Consider the following 16990-nt stretch of genomic DNA (forward strand, 5'->3'; position numbering starts at 1 on the left):
TTATAGCTAATAAACTGAGAAACAGCCACTCTCAGAAACTATTGATGTAATTAAAAATCAGACTAACCCTTCTGGAGGTCACTTTGGAAAAGTATCAGTATTTTAAGGGTCGATACTCAAATTCAGCAATTCTACTTCTAAGTAATTATTCTAAGAAAGTTATCAGAAACAGCATATAAAGATAGATGTGCAATGACGATCAAAAGAGAACTGTATAAATAACAAAAGTTTTCAATAGAAATGTCCACCATGTGGCAACATTTAAATCAACTATTGTTAAGTGCCGTCGTCAGTTCCAACTCATGGCGACCCTGCATAGGGTTTCCAAGGAACAGCTGGTAGGTTTCAGTCACCAACCTTGTGGTTAACTGTCCAGTGTTTAATCCTACAGTGCCACACAAGGACTCCCAATAAACTATACAATCATTAAAAAATAAAGTAGGTAGGCCTTTATGTAGACACAGAAAGATGTCTATAATATATTATTGTATCGGTTTCAAAACAGTATTTATAGCATGATGCTAATTCTAAAGGCATTTAAAAGGGGGATTCAAAAAGCTTATGGTAAAATGGAATTAAAGATAATCGAAAAAATAGGATGAAAAGACCAAAACAAAAAGACAATCAAATTTTCCATACTTTTTGAAGTATATATACAGGAGTGCAGTTGACTCCATAGAATAAGTACTGGGCTGTGAACCACAAAGTCAGCAGTTCAAGCCCATCAGCCACTCCATGGGAGAAAGATGAGGCTTTCTGTTCCCTCAAAATACATAAAAGTCTCAGAAACCCTATATACAAGGTCACTATGAGCCTAAACCAACTTCACGGCACTTAACAACAACATCATATTTATACATATAAGTGTATATGTCTATACATGCATAAAAAATGTCTAAAGACTAGAGTAGGTATAACCCAAACTACTCAGAGTGCTTTATCTCTGAAGGATGGAATTATGAGCGATAGTTCACGTTCTGATGCCAAGGCTCAGGAAAGCTAATGAAATTTCTTAGAGTCCACGTTCTTTCTACTATACCATGTAGACTCAGCCCCAAACGATATGTCATTAAGTTGGTACTAACTCATTACAACCCCATGTGTGTCAGAGCAGAAGTGTATTATTCCACGGGGTTTTCAGTGGCTGATTGTTCAGAAGTAGATCACGAGGCCTTTTTTCCCAGGTGCCTCTGGCTAGACTCAGACCTCCAACTTTCCAGTTAGCAGCTGAGCATGCTAACAGTTTGCATCATCCAGGGACTGCAATATCATGTTAAGTCTTGAAAATTAAGCAAAAGTACTCTATGATGGAAAAGTGTTACTTAGAAAATAATTATATAATCAGTGAAGTCAATTGAGACAAGTGAACTTACTCTTGGGAGCCAATTTTTTACCATAGTTAAACAAAACCTCTCCTTCAGAGATGGGTCTATCTACAGTTTCCGTGTCCGTGACAGTAGCACTCAAGGTGCTCTCCAGTGTGGACGACTCTGAACTTGGCATCGGTATGGAAGAAGGGGCCTTGGCACCGTCGGGAAAGGGCATCAAGAGAATAGGCTCTAGAGGACCAGGAGGAGCAGGAAAATGTACACTCTCAGGTTCTTCATCCTTCTCCACAGACATCACACTAAGAACATAGAGATACAGTTTGAACTTATTTAGTCACTAGAAGACTATATTCACACTGACATAAAAAAACTAAAGGTACTAAAGGCACATTTAGCAGAGTATTTCTATAATTTACACAACCATAATGAACAAAAGAGTCTTATTTTTATAAACTGTTTTCATGCTTTAATCATAAACCATCTTAGAAGAAGCTCTTTCATTCATAAAATAAATCCACATGGGAATATATGGTAATATAAAAGTTTAGCAGTCAAAATAAATGAAGATCCATACTAGGAAGAAGTTGTTTTACTAACAATATGGTATACAGCTTTATCTTAATCTGCTTCAAACTTTTAAAAAAAACAGGTAAATATATTTACTTAGAAATAAATTTGGTAAACATTTTCGAAAATAAAACTAATAAACTTCTTCCCTCTAAAGTAGTTCCTGGTTTTTAAAACTTCATTTATCATATCTGATGCTTCCTGATGGGTCACATAATTCAGGCTTATGATGGAACATACAGCTACTAAAAGTAAGTATGTGATTGCTTACATAGCTCTTGGGTGAGCAGGTTCTTCGTTAAGGGAGTTAGGATTCTCTTCCTCCAGAGGCAGGTCTCCGTCACCCCATGGCTTCGGAAGCTCTGGGCTTGAGATTTTCAATTTATCAATGGAAAGCTCTGACGAAGTTGGGGTAAGAGGTGCAGCCAGAGGAGGCGTAGTAGCAGGAGTAACTGTAGGTGTATTAACAAGGGCAGCGGGAGGCATGGCACTTCCTAAAGATTAAACCAAAGGAAAAAGTCAGTAAGTAACACCATTCAGATCAGCAAATCCACTGCCTTTGAGTTGATTCTGACTCATAGCAACCCTGCAGGACAGACTAGAACTGACCACTAGAAGGGTTCTAAGTCTGTAGTCTTTAAGGAAGCAGACTGCCACATCTTTTTCCCAGAGAACAGCTGGTGGATTCAAACTGCTGACCTTTTGCTTAGCAATCCAGTGCTTTAACCACTGCACCATGAAAGCACCTAAAACTCCATTGCTGCGGAATTGATTCCAACTCATGGGGACTCTATAGCATACTGCCACATCTTTCTCCTGTGGGTTCGAACTGTCAACTCTTCGGTCAGCAGTCAAACACTTAACCACTGCAGCACCAGGACTCAAAAAATTCCACTGTTGTTGTTAAGTGCCACTAAGTCAGTTCCTCCTGCTCAACAAATCTGCATAGGGTTTCCAAGAGCAGCTGATGGGTTTGAACCGCCATCCTTGTAGTTAGCAGTCCAGTGCTTATCCAACAGCTCCGCACTAGAACTCTACTGTTGTTGTTAAGTGCCACTGGTTGGTTGGTTATGTGCTGTGGAGTCAGTTTCAACTCATAGCAACCCTGAATAGGGTTTCTGGGAAGCAGCTGGTGGGTCTGAACCACTGAGCTTGTGGTCCAGTGTTTATCCTACAGCACCACACTGGGACTCCCAGGACTCCATTGTTGTTGTTGCTGTTAAGTGCTGTCGAGTCGGTGCCAACCCACAGTGACCCTACATAGGATTTCCAAGGAGCAGCTGGTGAGATCGAGCCACCAATCATGCGGTTCACGCTGACTTTGCAGTTGAGTACTTACCCTACAGTGCCACTCCAGGACACCATAGGACGGCAAAATGTTGTTTCAGAAATCCTTTAACATTTTGCCATGCAAATAATGGCAATAATATTATAATATCCATTAATTAGGAATTTTTAAAAATTTAGTGAAGTATCAGAAAACCTTGAAAAGACTTAACACATTTAACAGCACCACACATTTAAATTCATCTGTGTCTATTAACTTCATTTTACTTGGATCTAGATCAACATTCATGGAAGCAGCAACAGAGAAGTCAAAAGATGTATTGTACTGGGCAAATCTGGCACAAAAGACTTCCTCAGAGTTTTAAAGGATAAAGACATCAGTTTGAAGACTAATGTCCCTTTGACTAATACCCTTAGTATTTTCAGTCATCTCATAGACATACGAAAGCTGGACAATGAGTAAGGAAGACTAGAGAAAAACTGAAGCATCTGAGTTACGGTGTTGGAGATGAATACTGACTATACCATGGGCTGTGAGAAGAAGGAACAAATCTGTTTCGGAAGAAGTATACCACGATTACTCCACAGAAGTGATGTGGGCTGCCCTCGGATGAGCTACAGCCCTGGGTGAGCTATGGCCTTGGGTGAATTACGTACGGCCTGGGTGAGCTACAACCCAGGTGAACTACCACAGCTCTGGGTGAGCTATCGCTCCAGGTGAACTACAACTCAGGCGAGATATGGTCCCAGGTGAGTCCAGGTGAACCTCGGAGAAGCCCAGATGCCCAAACAAAAGAAGAATTATGGAAGCACACGCAAAAAACTTCATACCTCAAGATAGAGAGTAGATCCCAGTGAAGAGTTTTGGATGGGAGGTGGGAAGGGGGTATGCCGCAGTTACTTTGACACTGTGAATTATGTTCAATCAAACAAAAGAAACAGTCTGTGATGGTTATAGGAGATGGGGAGGGATTATTTATGGGCTAGAGGGCAGACACATGTTGATAGGGGTGATGATGCAGACAGTATACAACAAGAGGAAAGTTGGTAGAGAGGGGATGAGGGTGACAGGAGACACCGGGAGGAATGTTAACAGTTAGGTGAATAGAGGTCAGTGCTGCTATTAACTGTTGGTACATGGAGGGTACTGCAAACATGTCATGAAACAAAGTATATTATTTGTTGAATATAAAACTGATGATCTGTTTTGTAAACCTTCACTCAATTCACAATAGAAAGTTAAAAAAAAAAAAGAAAAAAGAGAAGTGATGAAGGCAAGGCTTCATCTCTTGCACTTGGAGGGAAGAGTCCTTGGAAAAGGACATGATGCTTGGTAAAGTGGAGGGTCAGTGAAAAAGATGACCTTCAACTCATGAGATAGACTAACAGAGTGACTGCAGCAACTGGCTCAAACATGGTAACTGTTAGGATGACACAGAACCAGACTGTGTTTTGTTCTGTTGTACATAGTACTGCTATGAATCACAACTGACTCGATGGCACCAAACAACAAGAGTCTATTAGATACTTTAAAAGGAGCACTTAATTCCTTACTTTCTTGGGAAAAAGATTTACCAAAAACTATCTTTAGTAAACAATCATATGTACAAGTCAGTCAAAAAGTATTGCTATAAAATAATAGAAATTGCTATTACACAAAAATAACAAAATATAGAAGCTATTGTTTCTCAACATACGATCATCTAGTTCTAAACAATTCTGAAGTACTGTTTCCATCTCTCTAACCCTTCCTCAAAAAATTCTGCGTTCTATGATTTACAACAGATCCAAAATAGTAGTTTGAAGGACTCAAACTGTGTTCCTTTTAAACGATCTTTGAGTTTGGGGAATAAAAAGAACTCTGAAGGGACCAAGACCAGGGCTGTAAAGCAGATGGGATAAAGTTTCCCAATGGAATTCTCCTAGCACAGCCCTGGCTACACTAAAAACATGAGCACCTGCGCTGGTGTGATGGGAAAAATTCCTCCACACAACTTGCCTTCAGTTTTCACTTTTATAAAACGTTGTTCCTAACAGGTCGTCATGATTGTCTCATGTCTTTAAAGAAAATCTGTCCTGACTACCCCTTTGGGATCCAGGAAAACAGTCGCCATAATCTTCTTAGCTGACCTGGCCCAGCAGGTCCCCTAGCAAGCCACTGTTCTGGTTGGATCTTTTCTTATGAAGACATCCTACCTAACAAGACTAAGACAAGAGAATTACTGAGAGAACTTGTCTGCAGTCATCCACTGAACACTGGAACATGCTTAAACATGTTTTGTTTGGAATAAACCCATGCACTTATGAACTGGAACTGTAGTAACTTTTTTTACTTACCTTCACATATTACTCTATAAAACATAGAACAAATCATGAAGTTTTACTTATTCGTAGCTAAAATTAAACTCATTCTGACTCAACAGCAATAGTTTTGAGTTTGTTTGGTTTGTTTGAAGTTAGAATTGAGTTACAGAGATGAGGTTTTACCTTTCTCAGGAAGTAGTTCTTTCATAGGAAAAGCTTCTTCGTGGTAAGAATCACAGGGAGAGGAGTCTGGAGTTCTCACCAGCACACGCTCTTTAAGAGGTGATGAAGGTGAGCGAGGAGGAGTAGGCTGTGGGGTAGCCACAGGGGTACATACTCTTGCCTGAAGTACATTAATGAAACAAGAAAAAGTGTGCTTATAATCACCCAAATAATTTGAAGCAATAAAATTCTTAGACTAGAATTTAACTGTATGAGTAAAACCAAATGGAACCCTTAGTGATATGGCTCTGAAAGACTATTAGTCTCAAGATTGGCTGCCAGAAACCCTTTGTTGAGTGCCACTGAGTCAATCTGGACTTAGCAACCCTTTACAGGGTTTCCAAGGAGAGGCTGGTGGGTGTGAACCATTGACCAAGCGGTTAGCAGCTCGGCACTTATCCTACTGTGCCACCCCATCCTTAGGCCATTGAATTAGACCTACCTCTGAAGTGGTGGTGGTAGTGGTTATGTGCCGGGGAGTCAGTTACAACTCATAACACCCCTATGCAGGGTTTCCAAGGCTATAAATCTTTATGGAAGCAGAAAGCCTAATCTTTCTCCTGTAGAACCGCTGGTAGTTTTGAACCGCTGACCATGAAGTCAGCAGCCTAACTAGTAACCACTATCTATCAAAGCTCCTTAGGTCCCTTCAAAATCTAAGACACATCCCTGTAATAAAGAAAGAAAGATTCAATCGGTACAGTTGAGGATCAGATTTAAAATTCAAGCTGTGTGGATGGGCCACGTAACAGAAAGGAAGCATTTTAACTGACAAGATCTCAAAAATCAGCTTTTTTGGTGCAAAAGAACAGGACATGCAAAATGTAAGAGAAAGATAAGAAAAATAGTGGCAAAGACAATAATGGAGATGGCAAGTACTGGAGAAAGAAACGTAAACTTTTTTAAAATTAATTTGAAAAGGTAATCATTCGAACAGTTCGAAACTCAAAAGGTATAAAAGAATGATAGTGATGACAACAAGAAAAAATAAAGTTATTTTTTTAAAAAAGGAAATGACTATATTGTTCAATTGGCAAAGTATAGTGTTAACATACTTTGAGTGTTGTTTTTGGGTATGATAACTTCATTTTGGTTATATAAGACACTAGACTTTTCTTAAAAGATACTGCTACTGCAGTTTGAGGTGAAATGTAATGTCTGAAACATTTAAATGGTCCAGCAATTAAAAAAAAAAAAAAAGCTATTTAATATATCTAGCTGCTCTTTGGAAACTCTATACAAAGTTGCTGAGTTGGAACCAACTCAACAGCACTTAACAACAACAACATATTACAGGAGCACAGTGGTTCCAGATGATAAGCACTGGACTGGGAATCACAAAGTTGGTGGTTCAATCTCACCAGCTGCTCCATAGAAGACAGAGGAGGCTTTCTGCTTCTACAAAGAATTAAAGCTTCAGAAACTCTATACAAGGTTGCTATGAGTCAGAATCAACTCCATGGAAGTTAACAACAAATAACAACAATATAATATATAATGGTTGTGGTTATGTACTGTGGAGTTGGTTCTGACTTACAGCGACCCTGAATAGGGTTTCTGAGGAAAAGTTGGTAGTTTGGAACTGCTGACTTTGAAGTTAGCATCCCAACTCATAATCACTATGCTACTAGAACTCCTTATGATATATAATAGATATACAAATACCAAAAAGAAATCCATTGCTGTTGGCCCATTTGGACTTATCTTGGCCCTACAGGGTGGAGTAGAACTGTAGAATTGCTCCACAGAGTTTCCAATCTTTATGGAAACAGACTGACACATCTTTCTCCCATGAGAGCTGCTAAGTTCAAACTGCAGAAAGATGAGGCTTTCTGCTGCCTCGAAGATTTAGAGCTTCAAAAACCCTGTAGAGTGCTGCTATGAGTTGGAACTGACTCCATGGCACTTAACAACACACAACAATATAACATACGTAGATATACAAGAGATGTCGTAGTGTGGTGCTGCAGGATAATGCACTGAGCCACAAGGTAGGTTTGGACCACAAGGTCAGTGGTTCAAACTCACTAGCCACTGCCTAGAAACCCTATACAAGGTTGCTATGTGTCAGAACTGATTCGATGACACTTACCGATAACAAGACACACAAAAACCAAAACCAAGTCCACTGCCATTGAGCTGATTTGGACTCATCGTGGCCCTACAGGATGGGGTAGAAGTGTACAACTGCCCCACAGGGTTCCCAATCTTTATGGAAGAAGACTGACACATCTTCTTCCATGAGGAGGCCGACTCAAACCACCACCCTCTTAGTTAGCAGCTGAATGCTTTAACAACTGTGCCACCAGAAAACTTTATGGAGTCCTGGTGTGGTGCTGCAGGATAAGCACTCAACCATAAACTCAGTTTGAACTGCAAGGTCAAACTGGTGTTTCAAACTCACCAGCTGCTCCTCGGAAACCCTATACAGGTTTGCTATGAGTTGGAATCGACTTGACGGCACTTAATATCAGCAACAATACATTAGAAAGTTTTCAAAATATAGTGCTTAGAAAAAAATGTTGCTTTAATCACAGCAATGAGGAATCAAATTTCATCATGAGCCATGATCTTAGTTTAAAACATACCCATTTTACTGTTCTTTAATTCATTGATCAAAACAATCCCCCAAAACTCTCAAAGTGTGAGATGACAGTAACTCCTACCGGCAAGTATGTGTTGCTGGCTGAAACGTCCCCAGGAACACTTGCAGCAGTGAGACCTTGCTTCTTAGTGTCTCTGTCACCCAGCATGATAGCAATGGTCTCTTCAAGAGCTTCACTGACAAAATGCGCAATCATGTCTGAATTCACAGGAACCCCTGCATCAACAAAGAGCTGGAGGGCACCGCCACTTGCTCCTTCCACTAGAAATGGAAAGGATTTCAGTTTAAGTGTGCAAGAAATATTCTTATACTCTGAAAATTTGAGATACCAATATAAGAGGGCGACCAAAAATGAAATAGATACATATCTACTTATTATAAAAGATTAAAATGATACTTACATACTGAACATCCTCTCTAAACAAACCAAAGAAGGGAGGAAAACATATAGATAAAAATTTGCACTTAGATGGTCTCTTTCCTGTCACTCTAGAATGTAGTGATATAAAAAGCTTTGCATCAAATTAAATGTCCTCATCTGAAAACAACACACATTTCCCAGGAGTAGGACAACAGGACACACTGTGATATTTCTTGGTTAAAAACACAATGATTAGTGCTTTTTGCTGAATCCTACATCTGGCTTGTCATCATCTGAACTCCACATCTTTGGACTTAAGCCAGCAGCCTGCCATACTGCCTGCCTATCCTAGGAGTCGTTAGCCTGCCAGCAGCATGTCAGCTGACATGCTGGTCTTGGTTTGTCAGCCCCTGCAGCTATCTGAGTTAGGAGAAGCCTCTGGCCTGACCTCTGACCCATGAACTTTGAATTGCCAGTTTCTACAACCAAGTGAGCCATTTTCTTGATATAAAGAGAAAGAAAAAGAGAGAGAGTGAGTATCCTGGTATGGCGCTGTAGAATAAGCACTGGGTCAAAAGGTCACTTTGAACCTCAAGATTAGCAGTTCAAACCTACCTCCTCAGAAACCCTATACAGGGTGGTTATGAGTAAGAAATGCAATCAATTCACTAAAACACTGTGTTGTTGAATAAAAATTCAGTTGGCTTTGTAAACTTCTAAATCTCAATAAAAAGTTATAACAAATTTAAAAAACTAACTATGGGAGGACTTTTAAAGAAACAGCAGTAATTTTATGAATATGAAAGCACACCTTCGTTCTAGTTTCAGATCCATCAGTTATTAAAATTACAAGTTAACTCTTCTTAAACCTCTATAGCAATTTAGATAATTGTTATCAATTTCTGTTGTTGTTAGGTGCCATTGAGTCAGCTCCGATTCATAGTGACCTTACGCACAGTAGAATAAAACACTGCCCAGATCTGTGCCTACCTCATAATCATTGTTACGCTTGAGCTAGTTGCTGCTGCCACTATGCCAATCCATCTCATTGGGGGGTCTTCCTCTTTTTCTCACACCGTCCACTTCACCAAGCATAATGTTCTTCTCCAGGAACAGGTCCCTTCTGATAATATGTCCGAAGTATGGGAGATGAAGTGTGGCCATCCATGCTTCTAAGGACAATTCTGACTGTACTTCTTCTCTAAAACAGATTTATTTGTTCTTCTGACAGTTTGTGATACTTTCAATATTCATCTCCAGCACCCTAACTCAAATGCATCAATTCTCTTACAGTCTTCCTTACTCATTGTCCAACTTTTACACGCATATGAGCCACCTGAAAATACCATGGTTTGGTCAGGAACACCTTAGTTCTGAAATGGATATCTTTGCTATTGAACATTTTGAAGAGGTCTTATGCCACAGATTTAGCCAATGCAATACGTCGTTTGATTTCTTAACTGCTGCTTCCATGAGTGATGATGGTAGATCCAAGCAAAATAAAGTCTTTGACAACTTCAATCTTTTCTCCATTCATCATAATGTTATTTATTAGTCCAGATGCAATGATATTTTGTTTTCTTTACATTGAGGTCTGATCCATACTTATAAGGCTATAGTCTTTGATCCTCATCACTAAGTATTTTAAATCCGCTTCGCTTTCAGCAAGCAAGGTTGGCTGTATCAGCGGCATATTGCAGGTTGTTAATGAGCCTTCCTCCAATTCTGATGCCACGTTCTTCTTCATATAGCCCAGCATCTTGGGTTACTTACTCAGCATACAAACTGAATAAATACTGTGAAAGGATACAGCCTTGGTGCACACTTTTTTAAACCATTCAGTATTCTCTTGTTCTGCTCGAATGACTGCCTCTTGGTCTACATACAGATTCCTTGGGAGCACAAATAAGTGTTCTGGAATACCTATTGTTTTCAACGTTACCCACATCTTGTCATGACCCACACAGTTAAATGGCCAATACCAGTCCATTTTAGCTCACTAATGCCTAGGATGATATTGATCTCTATTCTTTTTACTTTTGACAACTTCCAATTTTTCTAGACTCATACTTTGTACATTCCATGTTCCTATTATTAATGAATGTGTGTAGCTGTTTCTCCCATTTTCAGTTATGTCCCATTAGCAAATGAACTTCCCAAAAGCTTTACTTCATTCGTGCCATCGCAGTCAACTCTACTTTAAGCAGGCAGCTCTGGTACTATTCATAATGCTGTCATCTTCCAGCGCTATATTTGACAGTGTTCTGCTGCTGGTCATATGGATTTCAAGTGGCTAAACATTCAGAAGTTGTCCGCGTCTCCTTCTTAGTCTGGAAGCGTCACTGAAACCTGTCCACTATGGGTGACCCTGCTGGTATTTAAAACACCGGTGACATAGCTTCCAGCATCCAACAACTCTCAAGCCACCACAGTACAAGAAACTGAAAAACGAGTGGTGGAAAGTTCTATGTTGTTATTGTTGTTGCTGTGTGCCATGGAGTCAGTTCTGACTCACAGCAACCCTGTATACAATTTCCAAGGAGTGGCTGGTGAGTTTGAACCACCGATCATCAGGTTCAAATTAACTTTGCAGTCCAGCACATTAACCCACAATACCACACCAGGACTCCGGAAAGTTCTATTGTTGTTGTTATTGTTAAGTACTGTTAAGTAGGTTCCAACCCATAGTGACCCAGTACAGGGTTTCCAAGGAGCAACTGGTGAGTCTGAACTGCCAACCTTTCAAACAGACTTTCCAGTCCAGTGTGTTAACTCATAGCGACACACCACGACTTCAGAAAGTTCTATAGGTATATTAAGTTTCCAAATGGGATGCACTTTTTTCAATTATATGAATGGACTTAAAACTCAGTATAACGTCCTTAAGTGATATGACTGGACCCAAAATGGCAAATATTTCTACAACTCTGTGAGAAATAATTGAGAATGATCTAAACAATCTGAGGGAAATGCACCCTATCCAAAAAGTTCTCCTTAAGTAGGAGATCTGGCAGCCAAATTTAGAATTGCTTTTAAAGTGAGTACAGGTGTCCTGGAATAACTTATTGAGGAAGAAGTTACAGCAATTTACTTTGCAGCTATCACAGCAAAGACTCTCACTACCCCCTTTCCTCTGTAATTTCTATATTCATTGTTTGGGCATGACCAAAAATCAAGACATCTCTGTGATAAAAAGTCCAAAAGCCCTACCCAAATATAAGCAAAAAAGGGAAAACTTATATACTTTGGAAAATAATTCAACAGATTCTTATCAAAATAAACATAATTACTAAGAATCAAGAGAAATTTACAGTTGTATCCACATAAAAATTTGTTTTTAAAAGTGTTGTTCATAATGCCCCAAATCTAGAAAGAATGCAAATATTTATCAACTAGTAAATGGATAACAAATTATGGCACAGCCATACAATGTAATATGATCACATGCAGCACCATTATGGAATATCAAAAGTATTATGCTAAATATAAGAAGTCAAACACAAGTCTACAAACTGTATGAGTCCATCTATATAAAATTATATATACTTAATCCTAAGTAATTCATTAGTGTAATGAGTGAGGCAGATATGTAAACCAACAACACTATAATCTGATAATTATAGCAAAAGACTGCGAACCACAAGATCGGCAGTTCAAATCCACCAGCTGCTCCTCGGAAACCCTATATATAGGGTCACTATGAGTTGTAACCAACTTGATGGTCCTTAACAACAACCTAACAATTTTTTCCTGAATAATATAAATCTGTATCTATATATGTATCTACCTATCTGGTGGTGGTGTAGTGCCGTGGAGTCAGTTCCGACTCATAGCAACCCTGCACAGGGTTTCCGAGGCTGTAAATCTTTATGGGAGCAGAAAGTCTCATCTATCTCCCATGGACCTGCTGATAGTTTTGAACGGCTGACTTTGAGGTTAGCAGCACAATTCATAACCACTACACTACCAGAGCTCCTTTTATACTATCTAAATATCTCTCTATATATTTATATAGTGCTTTGGGAAATGACACAGAGAAAGAATGGAGGGTGGAAGAATAATCTGAAAGATGCAGTATGAAATAAAAAGGCAAGGGAGAACCTCCAACAGAAAGAAGTATTAGGATGTGATAACTGAAGGTAAGAGCTTATCTTTTGTTATCCCAGGACATACTTGACCTCTAAAATATATAAATCGACAAGGTTTTTCATAACAGAAAAAGTTAAAAGATTCCATATTTCACTTACCAGTGTCAGGGGTCAATGGTTCACTTCCCTCACTGCCAGAAATACTGACATTAGGTGCAACCTGTTGCTGGATTGGGAAGCGCCCAGAGATAATTCTTGACATTATTTCTTGTTCTACCCTGGGGAATAAAAGTTAAGAAATCCCAAATTTGATTGAAATGTATAAATGTTGAACACAGTACCCCTAAAAGTAACCTTTACCCATGGACATAAACATTTTACATGTGCAAGAAGTCACTCGGAAAGTTGAATCTGGAAAGAAGGAAAAAATAACATGTATCTGCCAGTGAGATAAACTACATGAGACCGACAGCTCATGACATCAAGTTAAAATCTTTCAGATTATCCTAACTAAAACTTTGGCAGTTTTAAAGTTCATACAAGTGGAGTCCTGGTGTGGCACTGGAGGAAAATGCACTGGACTACAAGGTCAGTTTGAACTCCAAGGCTAGTGGTTCAAACCCACCAGATGCTCCTCAGCAACCCTGCACAGGGTCACTATGAGTCAGAACCGACTCAATGGCACTTAACAACAACAACAACCACACACAGATATCTTGGAATAACTTATAACTTCAAAAATAAAGTCTGAGCCCAAGATTTAAGCATGCGCCTAAAATGTTTGATTCCCTATTCTGTGAGTGTACATATAAAAACCATTTAAGAGTCAATAGAAGTCTGGTAGCCTTATTTTCAGAAAATAAGTATATAGGCTATAATATCAGGTAGCTTTTCTTTTAAAAAGGGAAGAAATTTTATTTCCAAGTTCATTTTCAGAACAGGAGATTTCTCCTGTTACATTTCTTTAAAACCAAACCAAAAGCAGACTGCCTCATCTTCCTACCATGAAACAGCTAGTGGGTTTGAATCACTGACCTTTCAGGGAGCAGCTGAACACTTAACCATAGTTTTTGTTGTTTTTTTAAATTATTACAAGTTAGAGTCATTACAAAACAATCAGAAAATACATTTTAAAAAATGTTTAATCCCATGATCTCAAATTGAGGGATAAACATAAATAATAACTTGGTATATAAGCTTTCCAAGTTTTTATCTATGCACACATATTTTTATTTAAGTAGGGGAGAGAGGGTTTGCATAAACTGTGCCACATAGGGACCTTAATATGGGGTTACAGTGTTAGTATAGCCTGCTTTGTTTATATGTTGATCTACTGTATCGCTCAGTATCATTAAATATCTCACCAGTTGCTTCTCGGAAACCCTATACAGGGTCGCTATGGGTCAAAATCAACTCGATAGTACTTAACAACAACAAAATCTAATTTTGATACGTAGCTTTTCATAGGTTAAAAATACAGTGCTCACAAATTAACACATGTAACAACCCTAGAAAAGCCCGTTTTCTGGGACTTAGTGCTGTTGATGTTAAGTGCTATCGAGTCATTTCTACCTCATAATAACCCCATATTAGGTTTCCAAGAAGTGGCTGATGGGTATGAACCGCTGACCTTATAGTTAGCAGTCCAATGCTTATCCTACAGCACCACACCAGGACTTCATGGCACAGTAGTAGAACCATAATTATTTAACTCTAAGTTAAAGAGTAAGCATATTATTCAGTCCTTTGCTACGTAACATTAGTCTCTTCTGCCATAGTACACAGCCTAAGTACAAGCATTCAAGGACAGCAGAAGGACCACCAACGATTAGTTAAGTCCTCAACATCATATCAAATAGATTCCAATAACCATAGCAAAGGAAAAGTTGAATGAATAAAAGACAATGGAAACTTTTCAACTAGAATGTAATGCTTTCAGTCCAGCAGTATTTCCATTTATTTATGCTACTGCAGTTCTGTCCACAGCAACACAACTGTGACCTCACCACTGAATTACGTCATTTTCCAATGTTTCTTTTCTCTCAATTACTTTATCCAGAATATCAGTAGTGGGCTGAAAAGCAGCAGCAACTGGTGGAAATGGAGGACCATTATATTTTGTAGAAACAACTTTAACACTTCTGTTAAACTCCAGCATTGGCTCAGAGCATTCTGGAATTTCATCATAGCTTTCTTCTTCCTAGTAACAACACAAAACAAACCGATCAGTAATAAGAAAAACAAGCCTGTTATTAACAGATTTAATAATAAAAAGAAATCTATTATATTCTTGCATCTGTTTAAATACTTCTTGAGCACTAACTGCAGAAAGAGCACTTAGCCAGGTGAATTAAGCAGCATTTCTAAATGAACAGCCTTCTAATTAGGTGGTAATGTTGTGATTGTTAAGGGCCTTTGAGTCAGTTCCCACTCATAGCGACACTGTGTAGGGTTTCCAAGGAGCCGGTGGTGAGTTAGAACCTTGCAGTTCAAATTGACCTTGCGGTCTAGAGCATTATTCTATACAGATGGTGTGGCACACATTTGTTGTTTATAATATATAGATTCATCGGGCAAATCACACTGAAGAAAAGAAACTTTTAATTACATAATTATTTTGTCTCTTTAGAATACAATATTCATTTTAAAGTCATACAAAAAGCTAGAAAATGTGATTATTCCTATGTAACACATTAACATTTTCCTTGAGAAACTTGTAAACATATTTTTATCATAAAAAGGCTGATGCATCGAAATAGCACTGCTTTCTTTTGCAGAAGCTAGAAAGTACATTTAAATACTCAGTTAGGTCCTTGTATATATTATTTGTACCACCATATCACCATGAAAAATGTTGCCTGAACATAACACTGATAATCTGCTCTGTACGCCTTGACAATTCATAATGAAAGTTTTTCTTAAAGCTGTTTCAGGAATTTTTAACCTTTAATTATGGAAAATGCCATACATTTAAAAGCAAAATAGCATTCATGCACCAGTATACGAGGATAAGTAAAAAAGTGCTGCTACTAGGATTCCAGTTCACACATACACAAGTTTATTGTAAACAAAACTTGTTCAAACATGCCAGTGGATGACTATAAATTCTCTCAATATTACACTTGTCCTAATCTCATTATGTTGTCTTCAAACAAAGGATACTAAGAAAGATGTACAAAGACCATCTAGCTCCAAAAGCTGATCTTCCCATCAATCTTTTAAGCAAAATGAAAATGAATGCAGATGATTTTATGACATGAATCACAACTGGGATGAGTCTTAGATTTACCAACACAGGCCAGAGAGCAAGATCAAATAAAAAAAATTGGCTTCAGAGGGGAGCTGAACTGTTGGGCCAGTTAAATTCCAGGCAGACAGGTTAGAGTGTTGGAGTCATTCTCAAAGGGTTATTTGGACAGAGTTTATCAAAGGGCACAGGATGACCGGACGGCTGATTAAAAAGTTTTAAGAAAAATGAAAACAGTATGGTGAGAAAAAGGCAGGAAAATTGTACCAAGGATTTTTTTCCCATCACAACAATGTACCTCTTCATTCTTTGAGAGTAGGATTTCACTGGGAAACCTTACCCCAGCCACCTTACAGCCCTGGTCTTGCCCCTTCAGACTTCTTGTTCCCAAAACTCAAATATCATTTAAAAAGAATATGGTTTGAGTCTCTAAGCATTGCCCAAAGTACTGCTTTGATGAGATATAAATCAAAGAGTGCTGAATATTTTCAAGGAAATAAGAGCTATGGACTCCTGGGATGGTGCTGTAGTATCAGCACTGCACTGCAAACCACTGGTTCAAACCCACCAATTGCTTCTCAGAAACCCTAGACAGGGTTGCTATGAGTAGGGACTAAGTCGACAGCACTAAACAACAAGAGATGTGGAAACACAGCCTTCAGAAGTATACAGACCTTGATGGAGGACACAGTGAGACACAACAGCTCCAATTTTGATACTTTTGCTTGATAAAGGTTTCTACGATTTTGTATCAATACTTTTGCCTACTTTTTCAAATCTGAAATTCATTTTATGATTAACAAACCTGAGATTAGCTATGAAAGCTCTGAAACAAATTCCATTTTTTTTAAAGTCTGTTGTATAACCATTTCCACCACTCTTTATATTTTACTTTCTCCAGATTTCCCCTCCTATTTTACTTTTCCTATCATTTGTACAAGGAGCTCTGGTATTCTAGTGGTTATGAGTCGGTCTACTAAT

General features: G+C 38.6%; 1 protein-coding gene across 3 annotated transcripts in view; it reads right to left on the bottom strand.

The window, feature by feature from the left end:
* The window catches only part of KIAA0586 (KIAA0586 ortholog), a 140974-nt gene that overhangs the window by 69418 nt on the left and 54566 nt on the right, over positions 1-16990 (bottom strand). For all 3 annotated transcript variants that reach the window (XM_006864600.1, XM_006864601.1, XM_006864599.1), the window contains 6 exons: positions 14769-14962; positions 12922-13040; positions 8375-8574; positions 5670-5829; positions 2167-2389; positions 1374-1627 (listed from right to left, as the gene is read on the bottom strand). In XM_006864600.1, the coding sequence (XP_006864662.1) occupies positions 1374-1627; positions 2167-2389; positions 5670-5829; positions 8375-8574; positions 12922-13040; positions 14769-14962 (1150 nt within the window). The remainder of the gene's footprint in view (positions 1-1373; positions 1628-2166; positions 2390-5669; positions 5830-8374; positions 8575-12921; positions 13041-14768; positions 14963-16990) is intronic.

Source organism: Chrysochloris asiatica, unplaced genomic scaffold, assembly GCF_000296735.1.
Source record: "Chrysochloris asiatica unplaced genomic scaffold, ChrAsi1.0 scaffold00067, whole genome shotgun sequence".
Classification (NCBI taxonomy): Eukaryota; Metazoa; Chordata; class Mammalia; order Afrosoricida; family Chrysochloridae; genus Chrysochloris; species Chrysochloris asiatica.